The sequence below is a fragment of the Poeciliopsis prolifica genome, unplaced genomic scaffold (genome assembly GCF_027474105.1).
Source record: "Poeciliopsis prolifica strain line A6 unplaced genomic scaffold, Auburn_PproV2 SCAFFOLD030, whole genome shotgun sequence".
Taxonomy (NCBI): Eukaryota; Metazoa; Chordata; class Actinopteri; order Cyprinodontiformes; family Poeciliidae; genus Poeciliopsis; species Poeciliopsis prolifica.
Window position 1 is genome coordinate 1724594 of NW_026562405.1, and position 20604 is coordinate 1745197.

The window sequence follows — 20604 nt, forward strand, 5'->3', positions numbered from 1 at the left end:
TTACCATGAGCATTCATGATGAACTCTGATGTGAGGAACTAGCTGTAGATTAGCAGAGAGCTGGAAGGAAGAGTAAGCAGCGCGAACACAAGGATTATTGACCTACTACTTCTCTGATTGGTCGTTTCTGATTGCAGATGTATTTTTGCAGATGGCAGTAGGACAACAGAACGGATGCAGAGGAGCTCACTTATTTATTTTTTTGATTGAATTAAATTATACTGTCACAACATAGTGACAGTTTTAGCCAATATGTAAAAAGAATATTGTTTATAAAAGTTTGATACTGCAGCTTTCACGTAAAGACTTTTGTGAAATATTTTTGTGAAGAATGTGTTGATCGTAGATATGGAGGGAAAATGTGGGAGGGAATCGAGGTTGACAGCAGCGTTTCTGCTCTCTTGCAGACCTTCTTCGGATGTTCTTTGACTGTCTGTATGACGAGGACGTCATCTCAGAGGACGCTTTCTACAAGTGGGAGTCGAGCAAAGACCCTGCCGAGCAGGACGGGAAGGGCGTGGCCCTCAAGTCCGTCACCGCGTTCTTCACCTGGCTGCGGGAAGCCGAAGAGGAGTCTGAGGATAATTGACGAGGGCGACTCCCGGGACACGGCGTAGTGGAACGGCATCCTTAACGGCAGAACAAATCTTTCAAGTGGCTGCACGGACAGGGCGACGTGTTTACGGCTGGAACTTTGTTTTTGTTTTGTTTTCCCTCCCCCTGCGGTACAGTCCTGAAACCTACCGCTATCTTCAGTTTGGATTCCAACGGTGGAAGCACTAAATACTGTATCATACATAGAAAATATTTTTGTTTTAAATTTTAACTTACTTTTTTTGTTACTTTTTAAGAAGAGACTTAAAGATAAATAGGTTCTGGACTCCTTAATTTATTATTTTTTTAAGGACTGCAAATACAAAAATTATTTAACATTTGCAGATGCTCACAACAAGAACGCGACAACAGAAATAACAATATAATTACTTATAATAACAAAATAATTGTGAGATAAATATCCTCCCTGGATTTCACTCTGGTTGAGTACAGGGTAAAAAGCATCTTTATTTTAGGATGAAGGGGAAGCAGAAATGAAAGAAAGGAGTGAATAGACAAGAACTCATTACTCTGTTGGTCAAAGGTCATCTTGTCATTACCAGGAGGTTATTTTCTTCAGCCTTGGCTCACTCTGCGTTGTTATGAACACCTCAAGAGAGGGAAAATATGCATCTAGGAAAGTGATGCAAATCAGAACTTATCAAGTTACGCAGATGAACAAAGTGATAAAGAACTAAAGCTGAGCATTCAAAAGCTAAAGGGCCAGGGTCGCTGAAAACAAGATGCTTGTAATACTTCTTCTGACCTACAGAGCAGAGTAAAGCTTGTAAATACATTAAAGACAAAAAATGTATTTAAAAGGTTTTGATTCTTGTGACTCATTGTTGTGGGTTAGGGTTAGGGTTAGGGAGGTCGCTTCTGATGACTGCCGGGTGTGTGGTGCGTTCAGGTTGCAGCGATTCTGGTTTGGATAGAGAAAAAAGCAGCAGTGAAAATCCTAATTTAATCTCCACTCAGATGTTTAGCAATTATTACATCTTTCAAGACTAATAAAACTGTCTTTTAAGACAGTGATGTAAAAGTAGGACTTTTACATCACAAAATGGGTTTTCATTTCAAAAATATGCTGTTATATACATATTTACTGTACACCATTAAGCAACAGAACAGCTTAAGAGGTTCTTGACAACTTATTAGCAAATTTTAAGTGACAATTTTTAATTGCAAGTTTGCACTTAATCCAGAATATTAACAATGAGCATGTTCTTGTGTTCAACCTCCTACTTCAATACAATCAGTCAGACTAGCAACTTTGGGTTTAGGGAAATCCTAACGCATTTTAATTTACTAAGATAATATGGATAATTATCAGGAGTGTGTCTATAAAATAATATTTTAAAGATTTAATAGGTTTATGCTCATGTCACGTGACCATTAGGTTTTTCTTCACAAATATGCCTTTATGTAAATAAATATTTACTTTCATGTTTCGCTACGAAAAGAATCATTTGAAAGCTTCAGAGTTGAAGATACAGATACACATTTTTAAAACTGCCGCTATGTCCTGACAGTAGAATATGATCCTCCTTTTGGCTCTGATTGGCTGTCATTGCATTGTCAGTGCATTGCTACAAATGGCAGTAGGACCACAAGAAGGAGGCAGGGGAGCTGGATTATTTTTTACAGGTTGTCTGTGTTGTTTTCTACTGTGAGGAGATAATGACAGTTCTAACAAATGTGTGAAAAAACAAGTTTTCATAAAAATTACCTACCGCACCTTTAAGTGTTTTTAAGTTGACAAAAAAAAATCAAACATTTTGAGAACACTGAGTTTCACTTGGTCTTCAACAGAAAATGATGTGCTGTTCTTCATGTATTGACATGGAAGTTTTCAGTTTAATGGTCCTACGTTGCAACATGTGAGCATGGTGAATTCAGGATCATGCAAGATTCCAGATACAAGCGACAGAAATGAGTTTCTATTATATGTCTTTGCTAAGCCTTGAACATAAGGTGGGGAGGTCTGAGTAAAGTGTTTACTCTTGTACATCAAAAGTAGTTCACTGATAAAACCAGAACCTGGTTCTGATTTTATATGATAATAATCAAAATAGGTACCAAGAGAGTCTTCCTGGGAAATAAGTTAGGAAAGAATGATTTCTTAATTTTATTGTCCAAAAAGATTTGATGTTGTGACAGACCACTAGGGGGCTCTATTCACACCAAGATGACTGGATGTTTGGATTTTAAAATTATGTTTGTTTGTTTTTTTGGTTTTTCAGTCTGGAACTTGTAAAACATTTCAGTGAACTTTATTTGTTTTAAGTCATCTACACTGACCTATTAATGACTCCGACTGAATAACGGATGGAATAATCCATATTTGTCATCTTCAATTCAAATTCAGAAAACACAATATTCACTCCCATAGGGAAATTAATAATGATCGCCAAAAATTGTTGCTGTAAAAATCTCAAGCAGCGCTAGTATGTTGCTTGTATTGGGCACCAGATGAGACACGTTATAGACCGTGAAGGGACCAAGACAAAATCCACATCAAAACACTGTTAAAATGTGTGGAAAATGCAGAAAAACAAAATCAGAGCAACTAAACTGTCATATTAAAGCCGTATTTCTGGCTGTACATGACTATGAGAAAAAAACCCGGCAGTTTTCTTTTGTTTTTTTAAATTTCATCCATAAAAGCACTTTTTTTTTTGTTATGATTTGAATCTTCTGACGTGCAGCGTGACACCGCACGTCATCAGCGGTCCGAGTTGGGCGGGGCTCGTTAACGGAGAAATCGAAATAAAGGATCCTGCAGAAATCTCACCTGAAACTATTTCACTTGTCAGCAGAGCGGTGGAAGGTAAGCTCGCGTTGCGTTGCAATACATTTTTTTGCTGAACATTAATTTGCATCGATTTAAGGCTCGGAAAAGCCGCAGGTTGTGGAGTTTTTGCTCCGTGCAACTGAAATGAATTTTATGTGCCTTGTGCGACGCCATTACTGTTCTCCCAACCGCACGGACAAAATGGCGAATGTGGCGAAAAGAAAAAATGTTGCAGCTCGCCGTTCGGAGCGGACGGGATGGGTTTGTGTAACGCTGGCGGACATGAGGGGCCGTTGACGCGGCTTTTGAAGGGGGTCGAGCTTTCCGCAAGAGGCGAATTGCACCGCCAGTTTCAGGTGGAGGAAATGAATGAAATGGGTTCGGCTCGTTGGAAGCACGCACACAAACATGTTCAGGCTCGTGCATATGGCTTCTCCTTTCTTTTCGTTCAGAATAATCGTCTGTGATGCCGATTCGCCGAGCAGCCGCAACTCCAACCCAGGAGAAGGCTCCCTCTGCGGCTGCAGAGAAAGGTGAGGCCGGGGTCGGACATCCCTCGTCTCCTTCCCTCCCCAATCCGTGAACCCCTGAGCAGCACCACCCACGCATATCTCACTAAGATCACGGCCCACTACTCCGGTTTGGGATTGATCTCAACTTCAACGTGGTGCCATTATTCACCATTTACACTTTTCTTTACAGTATTTCATCACTCCTTTAAAAAAAAAAAAAAAGTTTTAGGTCAACATCTGGATACCTACATTTCAGCTCATTCATATTACTGCAAAAATATATATTTGCTGTTGCTTCATTGTTCTGTTTGTTTTTTGACTTCAAAGAACAAGAGGCCTCATCTGAAGAGTCGCCCCCTGCTGATAAGGAGCAGGCTGCAGCTTCAGCTGCCCCAGCAGAGGGGGAGGCATCTGGCGATGGAGAAACCCAGGGGAAAGCGGAGAAGGCGGGAGACGGACCCCTGGACACAAAGGAGGAACCTGGAGACGGGAAAGAGTGAGTTATGGCCTAGACCCGGGTTGCAAGTGAAAACCCTGCGATATTTCACTTTGATAGCACTTTTATCTTTGTAAATTATCCTTACCTCTGCTGGATGACAGCTGACTGCTCACGTGGTTGCAGTGTCCCATTCCTAAAAGATGTGAGGTCCTGTCACAGCCACAATAATTCCCCTGCACTAGATTAGTCAAACTGACGGATGTGCTCACAGTCTTGGAGGAGTCCAGGAGGAGAAGACAATGTCCTCTTTCTTTGGTTTGTTTTCTTCGGACAGGAAGAGTCTGCCCACTAGGGTTTGTCACTGCACAGTTCAATGCAACAAAAGTTTATTTTTGGAGCAGCATCAATCTGCATTGTGATTTTTCTTCTCTTTTGGTTTATTTTATTTTTTTATGCAGAACAGATTATTCTGCGTTTTACAAGTTGGCAGGTGTGCAGTCTCAGCCCATATGCTTGTTTGTCTGCCTTATTGTAAAGCTTAAATTATTTTTAATTTGGAACTTTGAAAACCAAGCTGATGTACAATGTGCTGAAACTAAGCCTCACTATTCATTAGGGCACTCCAGTTTTTAAAGATATTTATTAATTTGGCAGAGACAATGCACATTAACTTTCCTGTAAAGTCATTAGAATGAGCCCACTGGCTGTTTTTCATCAATTGTCCCTGGGCAAATTGTCTCACTAAAAGCAAATAAAGGGTTATAAAATGATAAAACAGTCAAAATGAAGTTAACTTTAAAGTGCACAGAGGATGGTTTTACAATAAGATTTTTCAGTAATTACTTGTACCTGTAATATTTCAAACATATTAATCTGTAACTCTTTACAGCCACACTAGCCATTTACAAAAAGTAGAGTGCAAATTTTATGGAAACTTGACAACAATTAACTCTTGGAAACATTAGCTGCAATTCTGTTTATTTCATAAACTGTCAGACGAAGGCACATGGGTAATATTTGATGAACTCTTTTTGCAAACTTTACCCTCTTCCTCCTCCTCTTCTCCCAGACTTCAATTAGTAATTCTGCATCTGTCAGCTCTTGGATTGGTGGCATTTCAGCTCAAATTACCGTTGTGGTCTTTGAGACAGATGTTCTGAAACTTAATTTTGTCTCTCTTGCCGGTGACAAACAGACATAATGTGAAATGCCAGGACTGCGCGGCTGGACAGTGCTCAACACACTGCTATGTTCTCCTTCTAAGGTGAGGATGTGATAAAGATAAGGATAAGGGTAACGATCACAGTGAAATATCGCGTGAACCGCACTGACCCATCCCCCTTCACTGAACTTGTGTTGCTCCTTCTGGTGGCAGGATGAAAGATGGCGTCAAGCATAAGAAATCCAAATCCAAGAAGGTGAAACGGACAATTCCTGCCTGGGCTAGCGTCACCACACACAAAAAAATCCCAGTGTCCAACTTTGCAGGCACGCAGAACAAAGTGGAAAACGTCCTTGTTGAAGCTATAGGGGTGTGTACCAACTCTGAGCTCATCTTGGTCTTGGTCATCTCTTGGCAACGTTTGTTTCCTTCAATACTTTTTGCTTCCCTTGCAGTCCTCCAATGAGAGGTCTGGAATGTCCTTCCAGTCCGTCATGAAATATATGTTGAAAAAATACCCAGGGATGGAGTTCCACAAGAAGAAGACTCTAATCAAGAAATCAATGAAGAAACACTTGGAAAAGGGCACCATCAAACAGGTAAAACCCTTTTAAACATCTCCTATAACGCTTTTGAAAAGGGTTTTGCTCTTTAATAGATTGCTGTAATTTTTTATTTATTTCTTTTATCAAACTGATTTGATGTTGGACAAAAATAACTTCAGTAAAAAATTTTATTTTTATATTATTTAATTTGCTAAGGCACACAGCTATTGAAAGCTACCTGTCCCTGTGTGAAAAAGGTAATTCCCACAGTACCCTCTATTTCAAATCATGAGTGAACTTTAATTTCACTTGTCACATTTCAATCCTAATATCTACCAGATCTGTAAAATCAAAGAACTGCAATAAAACCTACTTTTATGAGGAAATGAGTTAAAAGATCTCAAAAAAGTAGCATAAAAATAAAAGTCTGGAAATGCTTATGGTAAAGGTGTTTTTTACACTGCACCAAGAACTGTTAAAGGAAACAAAATAAAAACATTTGAAGAAGATGCTGATCACAACTTCATAAAAATGTAGAGAAAAATGGAGTGACGTGAGATGTTTTTTTTTAGACTTTCTCTTTTGTCTTTGGCAAAAGAACACGACTCATTTCTCCATCTAGCGCTAGACTTGTGTATTTATTTTTGGTTTTACCATTATGTCGTAGAGGTACCAGTACTACAACACTTTATTGATGTTCAAATGAGTTTAGAAGTTCAATACAATTGTGTACACTTTCTGTCCATCCTTACAGTCTTCACTTATCTAGAAGATTAAACCTCTGATTTTTTTGCAAATGTTCATTTTTAATTTCATTGTGGTTGACCTTGGGCTAACTGTCACAGGCTTATAAATAAATCCTCATTTGTGTTTTTCCTGTCTCACAGCTGAAGGGTAAAGGCCTCTCAGGGACCTTCGCCATTGGAAAAGCGCTTCCTCAATCTAAGGTGTGTTACTGTAGCAACCTCCTTACAATCTTTCTGTTTCTGTTTCCTGGAATAAACTGTGCTGTCTCATGAGTTCCCAAAACATTTTTTGCCTATATTTGGTCCACATTAAAATCAGATTTGTTCATGTTTATATTTAGCTGTTAGACAATGAGAAGTTCCCACACTCTGGTTCAAGTAGAGCCTCTAGATGTCCTTAAAACTTCAATGTTACTCAAAATTGATTTGTGGTCTTGTCTTGCACTGATCTGCGCTCAGATCTAATTCTGCTCTCTCACGATGTTTCTAGAAAGGCATTCCGAAGCAGGAGTCTCTGGGAGACGCCCTTCCTCTGATCATCACTCGGCTCTGTGAGCCCAAAGAGGCCTCTTACAATCTGATCAAGAAGTATCTGGAGCAGCATTTCCCCAGCCTCAACATTGAAAACAGGTGTGATGGGGATCCCTCAGGGTGCTCAGCTTGACCTTTGTTTTTCACATTGTCCAGTATAAGCCACATGTTAGAATTATTACAAATATCCTTTTAAGAGAAAATTAAGATTGGTTAATGGTTCTTACAGGGATCTCCAACTCTGATTGTGCAGACACTGTCCTGCAAACGTTAGTTTAGGGATGCACACTATATTGACATCAACATTGGTATCAGCAAATGTTGGTCCTTTTTTTTTTAAATTTGTCCAATTAAATAAAACTGGGCCAAAATTAACAACTTATATTTATTTCCATCTTTTTACCATGTGTGTCTGGAGGGTCCAAGTTTAGTCATGTTAGTCTGGAGTTTTTTATTTTCCCAATGTGTTGAAATGTATGTAATATTTGAAAATATTGGTTAATGGCCATAACATCATTATTCATTTTGGCTGCCAACATCAGTCCATCCTAGCTCCAAAACTCCTGAATATCTTTGAAACATAAACATGTTTTACTTGTTGAAGGGTAACATTGTTTTTCTATCTTTGCTCACTAAAGACCTAAATATTGTCATATGTTAGTTTGACAATTTAATCAATTATATACCTATAATTGATTCAATATATAACTCTTGAAGCAAATTCTCATGAATCTCATTATTACCCCAATTATTCCAGCTAGTGGAATTATTGGGGAGATGAGAATTTACTATAAGCACTGTCCTTTGATGAGTTGAGTTCATAGCCTTGTTTTTATCTAAGGCCTGATCTACTAAAGACAGCCCTGGTAAGGGCAGTAGAGAAAGGACACCTGGAGCAAATCACAGGGACAGGAGCGAGAGGAACCTTCCAGGTAGATCTCCAAATACTCTAATCTCATCATGTTGGCATTTTCCAAAGGAAGCTATGGGGAAGAAAAAAATATGACTCATTGTTTTTCGTATACTTTTTTTTTTACTGTTGCTGTTCTATTATGCAAATATTGTCAGTTACATTTGTTCATGTCTCCTGAATCGTTTCCATCCCAGCTGAAGCGAGCGGCCAAAGAGTCTCAGCTGAAAGGCAGCACGTTGGAAGATGCTATCACGGTTGCGATCACAGCTATGAATGAGCCCAAAACCTGCAGCACTACATCCCTGCGCAAATATCTCGTAGACTCCAACAAGGACGTCAAGGAAAACCTGTTGGGTAAGTTCCTGTCTGTCCATGTTCACAATCCTTGAAAAGGATTACATGCTTAAATATTTTCATTGTTGGTGTGAATAATAAAACTAAAGCATTCTTACAGTAAATCCCTGCATAGATGCAGGTGAACTTAAACCAAACATGCATCTCCAACTTTGTGCTGGTTGCTGTTGGATTCTTCATGCATTCAAGGAAGACCTCCAGCTTCAGAAACATTATTACTGAAACCTTTCATAATATATCGGCATGTCCAGGCATGAGTACAAATGCCGGTTGACCGATCAGCCTCAAAACACGCAGAGCCAGTTTTAATCTGAAGAAATCCATTTTAAAGTGAGAATTGTGAGACTTATAAGTCTTTTCTCCTTTTCATTTTCTTTTTTTTTTAGAATTACATTACATCACTCAAACTCTTGCTATAGTGGACAACAAACTTAATTCCAGGTTTAGTTAGAACTTAAAGGCAACCTGTTACGTAAAATTAACATTTTGCACGATTTTGTCCTTCCATTTGGGTTTCTACTGCTTGGAAACTACTACTACTCCTTGTAAGAAAGAAAAATCCAATATCTAGCTCTGAAAACTATGTAAAAGTCTTTGTTTTTTTATATATTTTTTTTCCTCTGCCAAATAACTGCTTTAAATCTGGAGAAGCTAACACACTGCTTTTTACACTGACGAAGTGTAAAAAAACAAAACACCCACCTGTTTTTTTTTTTTTTGTTTGTTTTATGGTGTCTGAAAAAATGAGCGATTTCAAAAACCTTTGGAGTACTACATTACTAATTAACAGCCAAGGTGCAGCCTGAGCAAAGCCCATTACTCAGCAACTCAAGCTGAACTCCAGGACGTTTGGGCAATTGATATTATTTCTGCATGTGCTGAAAAAGACGAGTGCTTTGTTTTTGGCTGACCATTCCAAAGCCACTTTTGTTATTTGTGCAGAAGCCTCTACTTCTGCTTTTCAAAGATGTACGCTTATATAATTGCTCAATTGTTTGCAGCCATTTTTGCATGCAAGTGTAAAGAGCAAGTATGGTGGTGTGGCCAGCAGCAACTTATTTAAACATAAAGTGACAAGAGGCCCTGAAACGACTCATTCTGAATGGAGCTGAAATTAGGCAAAACTGACAAGAAAACTGAATGATTTTGTGCAAATAGAAATTAAAAACATGTCAAGCTAGTTCTATGTGATATACAAAACTTGTACTTGGAAGTATAATTATGTCACCTTTTTAAATAAAAATTTAAACAACCTAAACAGACACTAAATGGGAACTCTTTTCTTCAGTGGCCAATTTGAGGAGGACTCTGACGAAGTGTAAAGTTCTGGGCTGGATGGAGCAGATAACTGGTCACGGTTTCACAGGGACTTATCAGCTCTCGTTTCCATTTTATCCAAGGTAAACCACAATTTAAAAAATATAAAATAATCAATTATATTAACATGTACTGAGGCATAGTTTTTATGTTGTTGTTTTATTGTCATAGCCCTACCACCCTGTATCCAGACAAGTTTAAAGATGTTCCAAAAAAAACAATCAAGCAGAAGCGATTTACAGATTCTTCGGACGAAGAAGATGAGGAGGAGGAAGAGGAATCTGAGGAAGAAGAGTCAGAAGATGAGGCTCCAGTTCGCAAGAGGTAACTTTAAGTCAGAATGTTTTTATTTTGTCTTTATTTTTTTTCATAGTAAGATTACACTTTTTTGTTGTAGCATCTAACTCTTGAAATTACTCTTAGGAAACCTAACAAGAGGCCTCCACCTAAGGCTCGGCGCCCTCCACCAACCAAAAAACCCCGCATCGTCAGTAAGTCGAAGGCTGGAGGTAAAGGCCAAGCACTGGCAAAGAAGTCGCCTCCCAAGAAAACTGTGAGCTCGGGAAGGAACCCATCTAAAAAGGAAACTGTATCAACGCCTAAAGCAACACCTGTGAAGAAAGGAGCTCCTTCAAGAAAGTCTAAAACACCAGCTGTTAAAAAGCTAAGCAAAAAAGGCTCCAGGAAACCCCCATCCAGAGAGTCGTCCCCGGAGCCCAAAGTTGAAAAGGTGATGACAAAAAGTGGTTCCAGGCGGACAAAAGCAGAGGAGTCCATCCCTGAGGAGCCGAAAGTTGTAAAGGAGACGACGAAAAGCGGATCAAAGCGACCCAAAGTTGAAGACTCGTCCCCCAAGGAGCCTGCGCCCAAAAAGCAGGCAGCCAGAGGTGGGTCCAAGAAAAAGGCACAACCATCGCCTCCCAAGAAGGCTGACCTCCAAAAAAACCCGAAAAGCAGCAAACAGTCAGCTCGAAAGTCCAAGAGAGGAAGATACTGAACCCGTGTGCGCCTTCCAGAAACTGGGCTGTGCTGAACAGTCTGCAGCTTTGTTTCAACTCTCTTTATTTTTACCATTGTTTTCTCTGTTTTAGAGGGCTGTAGTTTTAACGTTCATTTTTTTGTTTTTTTACTGTAGAGTAAGAACATTATCTTAACAGTTACGTTAGCTGTGCATTGAGGGTGTTTTGAAGTACTTTTTTATTCATGATGTGTAGAACAGCTTGGTTAGTCTTGCCGTTTAAGCTGCCAGTTTGGGAAAGCATAGCAAAATTCACCATACTGTAACTAGAACCATGTCTTGACTTCTGTTTATGTGTTCATCCACTCAGTGCTGGTGGCTCAGATTCCTAATCCCAACAAAAGAGAGTTCAGTGTTCTTTCGAAGGCGGAAGTGTCGGATTTATTTTTTTAATTGTTATTAAGAGGTTAAAGACCTTAGACTGTCAGTGTTGCTGCTCTATAAAAGAGAGACATTTAGACTGTTGTCCAGTGTCTTAAACTCCAATCCTGTACAGGGTTGGAGATTAAATCTTATCCATATTCGTAATCTTTATATACTTTTGGGAACGTTTCATGTTCAACCAGCTGCCCTGTTGATTTAAATGAGGGGGAAAAAAGACTTAATATTGAAATCACAAATGAAATATGTCTATATGTAATCAAACATATACATTGGGGTTAATGGCTTCACAGCTCTTATTTAGTTCCAAATCATAATAAATTTGTGTTGTAAGAAATGGAGGATACCAGCTCACACATACCCTGCATGCATGTATTCCCTGTGTTATGCATTTTTTCCAAGTCATTAATAAAATGGCTATATTTGTAATCTGTTTGGTTCTTTTTGTAAGCTGCTTGGATCTGATCTTTGGGTATCTTTGAGCTGAAAAGATAATCTGTCTCCAGATTTGTGACCCAGATTTTAACTGTTATCCATGATTTTTGCTGAATCTTACTTATTTCACTTTATTTTTTTTAACTTGAACCTTGCATTCAACATAATATTTCCCTTAAGTGCAACAAGCCACACTTGTATGATGCAACTTGGAACATTATTCTAAAGACATTTCTTTTAGTAGTAGAAATGTCATTATTAATTCGATCATAAACTATTTAAAAATTTCCAGTTTCAAAATTTATTTCAAGGCAAAATACTTTTTTTATCATTATTAATCATTTTAAATGAGTAAAACAGTCCAACATTGTGTGACTTAAGTCATGTGTGTATAGATTAACTTGCACATACTCAAAACAGTTTTCACAGGCAAACTACCAGTTCAAGCAGATAATCATTTTAAGATTATCTTTAAAATGAAAACGCATTTATATATTAATTCATTAGAAATGATAAATTCTATTTATCCCTGTTAATTTTGATTATTTGGAGACTTATAAAGCATATAGTGAGTGACTCCCTCTATGGGATAAACCACAAAAGCTCAGCTAAAGAAACTGCTTAGCTGCACCCAAACATTCATGGAAGGAAAACTGCTAAAGGAAACGGTGTAGCATATTGGGAACAAACCCATTTAATCGTTACAACTGTCGCACTTTCTTGTCAAGCCACTCCTGGACCATTGTCAAAAGCATCTTACCTACACTGACGAGACAATGACTCAACTGTTAAACTGGTTCAAAGTCCTGTTTTCAGATAAGGGTCAAATTTGCATTTCATTAATAAAACGAGGAAAACAGGCATGTCCATAATGTGTCCGCATGGACCTCAGGAGCTGCAATCCTGACTGTGAGTCATACTAATGCATTTGACCAAAACAAACTTAAAATATGTCTGTCTATGATGATGCTTTTTTAAAATAACTGCAAAAATAGTTACCGTTTCGATGATAATCTAATTTTTAGATGGAGCAGATAACTGGTCACGGTTTCACAGGGACTTATCAGCTCTCGTTTCGATGTTTCGATGATAATCTAATTTTTAGATGGAGCAGATAACTGGTCACCTGAAATGCCACAAGCAGAAGCCAGAACATCATGGCTCTTTTGCCACTTGGGTGCGCTCCTGTTCTTCACAATTCAGGTTCATGTCAACGTAAAAAACAAACCAAAAAACCCACAGAAACAATGCAAGTCTCATACTCCAACAACATGAGGACCTTTGTTCGTTTGCTTTGCTGGTGTTTGGTTTGTTTTGAACTTTAGGTCATTTAGCCAAAACCCAGCAGGGCAGATTTGAGGAGGACTTGCTTCAATGTTTTTCATTGAACTCCTGAGTTTCGTGTTGAGCAACAAGCAGGAATGTGAGGAGCTCCCTGGGAAAGAATTTTCTATGAAGAAACAGCTGGAGGGCGGGGGTTTGACTCAGGCTGTCTTCTTCCGCCGTCTTCCATATCTTGAGAGAGAAAAGGTTCATTTTCACCCTCGTGCTCGCGGCCACGCCTCGGACCAGCTGCACACCTGGACCAGCTGCACACCTGGACCAGCTGCCGCAGCAGGTAAAGCGGCCCTCGGTGCGCCTGCTGTCACAACCACGTTCACAGAAGACGAAGACTGACATTCAGGTTCCTACTCAGAAACGTACGTATCTATTTTAAGTTTTTTCTTTTCGTTTTTTTGTTGTCGTTTTTTTGTTTTTTTTTTTTTTTTTTTTTGAGACAGCGGGTTGAAATTCAAGTCCAGACCTTTCAGTAAACTGAAGGGAAATTGCTCAAGTTTACACGCCACATTCCTGTGTTTTTCCTGGACACTTTGAGATGGACTTGGACAGCAATAACAAACAGTGAATGAAAGACAGAGAGAGAGAAAATCTGCAGTGATTAAAATTGTGCAAAAAAGGCGCAGAGAGCTCATTGATCTTTTCCCCTAACTCAGACTAACAGTTTGTAGATGGGGACAAAATCCGGATTTTAACGTGCTCAGCATTTAAAATCCCTTTGAACTGTTTTTCTAGGTGAGTTTTTTGTTGCTGGATAAAACAGGCAGCATGGGAGATACGCACTCTGCAGACGATGGCACGGTGACACGATCAGCAGAGGTATGAACACTCATCACCTGTACATGGAAGGACAATTATAGGTTTTCATAAAATTGTTTTTTCTCTGGGAAAGTATGTTGGGTCGTTTCTTGTGGATGACTGCTGCTTGGATGATCAAATAAAGCAGCTGCACACACAGCTGAAGTACTTAAAGGTGAGTCCTTTGCTGATAATTCATAGTTGTAAAAAGAAATCTAACGCAAAGTTTGTTGACATCCAGGGTTACAAGAAAAACAGGCCGGTAACCTTGAAGTTCTCACTCAAAGGGGTGAAGATCTATGATGAGGATGAAATGGTAAGTGTATTTTTTGTTGTTAAAAACATCCAGTATAACAACCTGCTTCAACTTCTTTCAATCACAGCTGATTTTTTTTAATAAGTCTTGACTAGATTTTTTTGGATAACTATCACAACCTGCATTGTTTCACATGTGATTTTAAACAAATTAGTTTCTGTTTCTGTTTGTCTGACTCTTTGATGTCTTCCTGGTCCAAAGACCCTCCTAATGGCTCATGCTTTGCGAAGAGTCTCTCTGTCCACCACCCGTCCAATTGATGCCCAGTTTGCCTTCGTCTCCCATAACCCAGGCAGCGCCTATGCCCAACTTTACTGCCATGTCTTCAAGGCAAGACATGCCCGAGCGGTAAGGAATCTCTTCAAAGTGGGATAATGAAATGTTGCTCTGTTAATTGTCTTACTGAAAAATTGTGTAGATGTGCTTTCAGCAATTTTATAACGGAAATGATCACATTTAAACTCCATTTTTCGAGAACATTATACATAATGTAGAAATGTAAACTACTACACTTTCCAGCATTTTGAATAACAAACAAAGAAAACTAGAACGCCCCAACAAATGTATTTGATCCCAGCAGGACACTCAAATCATTTTGGGGAAAAATCAAGTTCTAACACGCAACGGGGCATGTAGACTAACAATGTGCATGTCATATGATAACCTATGATAATGTTCTTTTACATAGAGAATGATTACACAGAGAGGCATAACCTATAATTTTGGAAAGAACATTATGTTACCCTGAAGGCGAAACATCTGAGGATCAGTTATTTTAACAAAAAGGCTACATTTGAAGGAAGTTTGTTTATTAAAAAAAATAAAAGATTTTATTTAAAAATGAGAAGGATCTTAAAAATTGTGCAAAATTTGACATTTAGAAAGAATGGACATACAGTTGAAGCCAGATATTTATATACACTGTCTGAAAACACACAACCCTTTTCCCTTACTTTTTTAACATAACCAGCCTTAATTATACCATTTTAGGTCAGCTCGGATTACCAAAACTATTTAAGAGTTTATATACAGTTAGCTTACTATGCTGCTAAACATTCTGGGAAAGCCTTGTGCTTGGTTATGGCTTTATAATCTTCTGGATTTCATTTCACAACATTTGAGTAAATTGGAGCAACACCTTTGGATGTATTTTAAGACAATGTCTCAAACACCATTTTTTCTGGTGTGAGATCATCTAGGAATTAGACAAGATATCAGGAAGATAATTGTGGATAGCCACAAAGTCTGGTTCATCCTGGGGTGCAAATTCCAGATGATTTTAGTTGATCCATTCAAACAGTTTTATCCAAGTATAAACAATGGTTTTATCCAATTGTATGATGTCTAGCCGTCCTACCATTTAGGGAGGAGATGGGTTCTGTATTGTAGAGATGATTGTGTTTTAGTGAAATGCCACAGTTACATAAGTTGGGTAGCAACACCGACTAAAACATCACTCAGAGAGGAAGAAGCCAGTAATTTAAAAAAAATTATAAAGAGTCAGTTCAGAGTTTACAAATTTGGAGATATTTCCTGTGGTATAATGAGTCTAAAATTTAAGTATTTGAAAAAGAGGGACGTTTGAAAGATTGAGTGAACTATGCCAAATGTGATGCATATGAGTGTCGGCATCAGGTGCACTTCACAAAATGAATCAAACCATGAAAAAAAATAATATCTCAAGGCAATGACCCTGAATGTTCTGCCATATTAGTAACAAATTGGTTTAAGGATGGCAAAGTCAATATTTTAGAATTATGATCAGTACTTTTATTCCAGAGTGAAAACAATCATCTTCTACCATACTAAGACAAGAATCTTAAAAATAAAGTTCCAAGACCACTGCTGTCTGTCTTTGGGAGCTTTGTTTCGGTTTTAAGCCAGCAGCACTGGGCATTGTAGAAAAAATTGCTGTATTTTTTTTTGTGGTCTGTTAGTTTCTTCCAATTTATAGGAAAGATCGTGCACTCCTCTCGCAAAAATGTGTACATAAATTAGTTTGACTAAAATAAATATATTTTTAAGATCAGTTTGGCATAAAAAAAATATCCTGTTAACCTTCCTGGCAAAATGGTCAGAAATTGTTTCAATATTGGCAGCATAACAAGATATGTTAATAGTTTTATTGTGGTAATATAAAGTGATTTATCGAAGAACCAGGTGATTGATATAATTTTGTGGTGTGCAGTTTCTTTCTGCATTATATGAAGTCACTTTGCTACATTTGGCTCCTGAAATTGTATCCGATTAACTCATGAGCTTTTCATTGCCTTCAATGATATTGCTGATATTGCGCTGTCTGCTAACTAGAATTAACTTCTTGTACTTTCTTCAGATGCGTCAAAAGTCCTGTTCATAGCTTTACATAAAACTACTTTCTCCCTGTTCTCCCTCCAGGTTAATTTCAGGAGTTTAGAAATTCTGCAAAATAGTGTTGAAATTTTGTTACAAGTTATAAGCTGGAGGACCAATTTTAAAATTTTCTCTCTCCCTTATTTTTCACAGGCCCAGTTCTTGAATTTGCTGCTCTGCCGATGTTTCCAATTGCTTTATTTGGAGAAGCATCCAGAAGAGGCACAAGAAAGCTCCAATGGGTCATTGCCTCAGCGTAATCCTTCGCTACTCAACCACGGCTTCCCTCTTAGCGTCAGTGCTCTAGTTTCCTTTAGAAGAGCTCCTTTTCGAGGACTGCGGCTAAGCACAAAGGTTTGGAACCTCAACTCTTTCATCTTTCCACCTATTAAACATTTAATTAAATTCTGTAGTGATTGTATCTGAATTTATCTTTTGATAGATTTGTGCATTGTTTGAGACATTGTTTCCAAAGATCTAAATTTGCTTAAAATTCTATTTACTTTTCATAAAATAAAGCTTGGTTATATACAATGCACAAGGTTAAAACAACAAATTGCATCCTGGTTTCGGTGTCTCCAATTTTAACAACATGCACTAGATGACTTTCTTTGGTTTGTTTTTAATGTAGAAATCTAAGAAGTCGTCCAATGACGTTCCTGACAGCCAAGACGATGTTTTTTCCTCCTCCTCTCCCTCACTGACGCGGAAGAAAGTCATCCGCGCTAAAGGACTGCATTCTGGAGCTTACCGCTCCTTCACTTTCACGCCACGCAAACAGCGCAGCGTTCAGGAGCAACTAAGTGTGTCACAAGGTGGGCCAAGAGTTCACAGAGCGCTATCAAGAGTCAAAGAAATGATTAGGTAAAGCAGACTGTTTGGTGTCATGTGCAGGGCTGTTACTCACTGTTGTGGTGTGGATGATGAGCTTACACATGGCTTAAACATTTCTTCAGAGTTTGTCACGGTTTGGTTTATATTCACAAATGTTACTGTTAAAAATGGACACACACTGGCTGCCTTCCAATACTAACAATTCCCATGGAGTGTCTTTCTTTTCCCTCCGTTGGAATAAAAGGGAAATTCAAATTGATCACACATTTTCTTCTTATATTTGAAACAGAAAAGGGTCAAGACACAGTGCCAGTAAGGAGATCCCGGGCTCCAAGTTTAGCCGAAACAGAGGAAGCATTGGCTCAGGCAGTTTGGAGTTGGGCTGGTCTCACAACGTAAGTATATCAAAGTTCTTTAAGTATCTTGCTTTCAGATTCCTTTATGTTGGTAATGCCTCAATGTTTCAGTGGGGGGGTTTTTTCTCTGCGGTTGCAGTGACAGCAGCTACTCCCTCCTTGCAGATGATGTCATGGGATCATACCTTCTGTGCCCTCATCCTAAAAAACCTAAAAGTGGTTCCCTTATTGTTCGCTTCCCCTCCGGCCTGACCACCCACCTTATAGAAAACACTCGTAAAGGGAAGTTCAAGTTGGAGGTAATCAGCATAACACATGGTCACTACACTTGTTTGCCAATAAAAACTACACAGTTATACAGTGCTAAACTATTGATAAATGTATACAATTGCATAATAGTTACAGTGCCATGAAGAAGGATTTTATTCCCCATAGACTTTTGCTATTGATCAAAAAAAGCTGCACAAGATGATAAAGAAGTGTAGTTCTGTTATGGGACTGCTCTGAAGCAATGAAAAAATGGCTCATAAAAGGAAGAAGACAATCTATAAGTATGAGCAACTTTGTATTTGGAGACTTTAGGAACTGATTAATCTAAAATTTTAGTTGTAGATTTGCTGCTGTGCATAGCACTGTCTTGTTGCATGACCCACTTTTAGCTACCAAACAGCTGGCCACAAATTTGACTTTAGATTACTCTAGTATACAGAGGAGACTATAGTCAATAAATCACTGCAAGGCGCCTAGTAATGTTAGCAAAAAAACACCAACCCCTTGACCCACCTACTGTGCTTAAAGGTTTATGTTGTAATTCTGTTTAGTGTTAATTACCACGGTGCCACCCATTATTTCCCATTATTTCAGTTTTAAAAATCCAAAAGTCTTAAAGTTTGTTTGCTACATGTAGCCCTCAACTTTTAAAAGAATAACTTTTAAAATGTCATATGTAGTTCTTCATCTGAGAACTGTAATTTATATATTTACATGCTCAAGCGAACTAGAATTTTGGTTTCCTGTGTACAATGTTGCAAGCTTATAGCATAAAAAGGAAAATAAGAATTTCCCTTTTCATGCAAAAAGTTGTCAAATGTTTAAAATAAATATTAAAACCTACACTGTCTAATTTTAATTGATTTTTGTGTTTCTTTGATGCAGAAATGCAGGAGAGAATTTCATTCTCTTGCTGAACTCATTGAATACTATTCAGTGACTCCAGATGAGCTGCGTTGTCAACTGTGCTGTGCACGTGTGAACCACTGTTATGAGTGGGAAGAAAATACCAACACACAACAAGCTGCAAAACCATACAAAAACTCAGCTAAAGCCAGAGTTAAAAGTTCTCACTGAAAGGGAAAGGCAATAAACCCTGAGGAATTAGCTGACAAGATGAGACGATTCAAAATAAGAGAATCTATTTCTTTTGCACATTTTTGTTTAGCATTTTCAGATGGTACATTGGGTATATTTCACTCTCTAAAACATAATGCCCTTATTATCAGTGTTGGCACATGTCTTTGCTTTTGTATGCACCAGATTCCATCAGGGCAGCTTATGTGTCAGAGATAACATTGAGTGCTTGCAGCTTTTATGTAAAGTGAAATTTTAAAGTATTTTGACATGCCTGTAAGACTTTTGACATTGAAATGTTTTTAGATGTACCCATTTCAAGTGTGGATTTTATGGCTGGGTCTTGCCTTTTCCTCAACCCCCCAAACCCCAAATCTTCTAAAGATGTTACCTGAGTACATAACCATGTTTTACTCTGATTGTCCTTAACTTGTCTAAATATTACTCTGTGTTTAAGAGATTGTATATGATGATGCACTTTATTTACAGTCCATCATAGTGTGTGCAGTTTAATGTAACAGAGCTTAGAGCAAGATTGTCTATGGTGATGGAAGATTTCTAGTCTATGACCAGTCAGCATACATTTTTTTATCTCCATTTTACAATAAATAATGGACTCTCTTTTTAGTCCACATCTCAGTAAAATATGTGTCCTATTATTTATGGTTCCATTTTTTTGCCTTGAATTACATGACTTAAATGCAGCATTTTATTCAACATTGGATTATAAATCAACATTGCATTTTCTTTTTTAATGTTTGACAACAAAAAAAAAGCACCAGGTTATGTTTACAACAGTAAAATAAGACTGTTGACTTAATTTTTGATGCCATAAAGAAGTTCTTTTTTTTTCTCTGAGAAGCAAATTATAAAAGAATAGTCATTTTGATTTCTTGTTTCAATGGGTATAAATACTTCAGATTAAGCTAAAGCTTCAAAAGTTCAAAGAGTTTTTCACTAATGCTCATTTGTGAGCATTACTGCCAAATTAGTAGATATGTTTCCAACAGTAAATCTCTTGATTTGCATTGTGGTAATCAGTTCGTATTTGTTTATTTGCAACTTAGATTGACATTTGAAATTTCCCACAAATGACAACGTCAGAACAGTCAGATTTTAATTCATTTATAATTCTAATAGTTTCTCTAAGCATTTGGAGTAAGTGATTCACTTCCTCCAAACTGTTTGAATTCAAATTGAAAATTTAATTTTTTTTTAAAGTTTTCTTTTAGAAGTTACCTAGAAGGTTTACTTTAAAAATATACAAGCTCATGGTCCATTTTTCTTCATCTATGTTCATGGTTTTTGTCTTCAGTTGTACAAATCTGTTATGTCGTGATGAACTTGATCAACCAAAAACAACTCCCTCCAAAAAATATTTCAGCTAAGAGATTCACTTTCTCCAATTGCTGCAAAGGTTGGAATATGAGCCAATTTCAGTTATGGCAATATCCCAAGAAACTGGTAGAAATTATTTTTGTGATTAATAGGCTTGGTATTAAACAGCTTCTCAAATGTTCTT

General features: G+C 37.9%; 3 protein-coding genes across 17 annotated transcripts in view; all 3 read left to right on the top strand.

The window, feature by feature from the left end:
• Window positions 1-1416, top strand: part of eif4g3a (eukaryotic translation initiation factor 4 gamma, 3a) — a 56823-nt gene extending 55407 nt beyond the window's left edge. For all 11 annotated transcript variants that reach the window (XM_055050413.1, XM_055050415.1, XM_055050408.1 and 8 more), the window contains one exon: window positions 408-1416. In XM_055050413.1, coding sequence (XP_054906388.1) covers window positions 408-589 — 182 coding nt within the window. In that variant the 3' untranslated portion in view covers window positions 590-1416. The remainder of the gene's footprint in view (window positions 1-407) is intronic.
• Window positions 1417-3315: 1899 nt separating this feature from the next.
• On the top strand, window positions 3316-11735 carry hp1bp3 (heterochromatin protein 1, binding protein 3). Of its 2 annotated transcripts, XM_055050429.1 has the most exons (13): window positions 3316-3424; window positions 3841-3921; window positions 4228-4396; window positions 5535-5603; window positions 5715-5871; window positions 5957-6100; window positions 6934-6993; window positions 7283-7422; window positions 8165-8255; window positions 8431-8590; window positions 9879-9990; window positions 10079-10231; window positions 10331-11735. In XM_055050429.1, exons 2-13 carry the CDS (start codon window positions 3855-3857, stop codon window positions 10902-10904), a joined length of 1896 nt encoding a protein of 631 aa, XP_054906404.1. In that variant the 5' UTR covers window positions 3316-3424; window positions 3841-3854; the 3' UTR covers window positions 10905-11735. The 2 variants fall into 2 exon arrangements, with proteins under 2 accessions (XP_054906404.1, XP_054906405.1); XM_055050430.1 differs by lacking the exon at window positions 5535-5603.
• Window positions 11736-12906: 1171 nt separating this feature from the next.
• Window positions 12907-19721, top strand: sh2d5 (SH2 domain containing 5). Of its 4 annotated transcripts, XM_055050432.1 has the most exons (10): window positions 12939-13441; window positions 13815-13898; window positions 13972-14052; window positions 14119-14193; window positions 14395-14541; window positions 16699-16899; window positions 17177-17360; window positions 17669-17774; window positions 17875-18034; window positions 18891-19721. In XM_055050432.1, exons 2-10 carry the CDS (start codon window positions 13848-13850, stop codon window positions 19080-19082), a joined length of 1197 nt encoding a protein of 398 aa, XP_054906407.1. In that variant the 5' UTR covers window positions 12939-13441; window positions 13815-13847; the 3' UTR covers window positions 19083-19721. The 4 variants fall into 4 exon arrangements, with proteins under 4 accessions (XP_054906408.1, XP_054906409.1, XP_054906406.1 ...); XM_055050433.1 differs by having other exon boundaries at window positions 12907-13441; window positions 13972-14193; window positions 17177-17409; window positions 17901-18034; window positions 18891-18998; XM_055050431.1 differs by having other exon boundaries at window positions 12936-13441; window positions 13972-14193.
• Window positions 19722-20604: the final 883 nt, after the last annotated feature.

Bases quoted from the DNA above. Each gene is read 5' to 3' on its own strand.
- sh2d5 (XM_055050431.1), top strand. From the start codon at position 13,848: ATGGGAGATACGCACTCTGCAGACGATGGCACGGTGACACGATCAGCA. The intron at 17,361-17,668 runs GTGGGCCAAGAG...TATTTGAAACAG, and splicing joins GCAACTAAGTGTGTCACAAG to AAAAGGGTCAAGACACAGTG. The intron at 18,035-18,890 runs GTAATCAGCATA...TCTTTGATGCAG, and splicing joins AAGGGAAGTTCAAGTTGGAG to AAATGCAGGAGAGAATTTCA.
- hp1bp3 (XM_055050429.1), top strand. From the start codon at position 3,855: ATGCCGATTCGCCGAGCAGCCGCAACTCCAACCCAGGAGAAGGCTCCC. The intron at 5,604-5,714 runs GTGAGGATGTGA...TTCTGGTGGCAG, and splicing joins TGCTATGTTCTCCTTCTAAG to GATGAAAGATGGCGTCAAGC. The intron at 6,101-6,933 runs GTAAAACCCTTT...CCTGTCTCACAG, and splicing joins AAAAGGGCACCATCAAACAG to CTGAAGGGTAAAGGCCTCTC.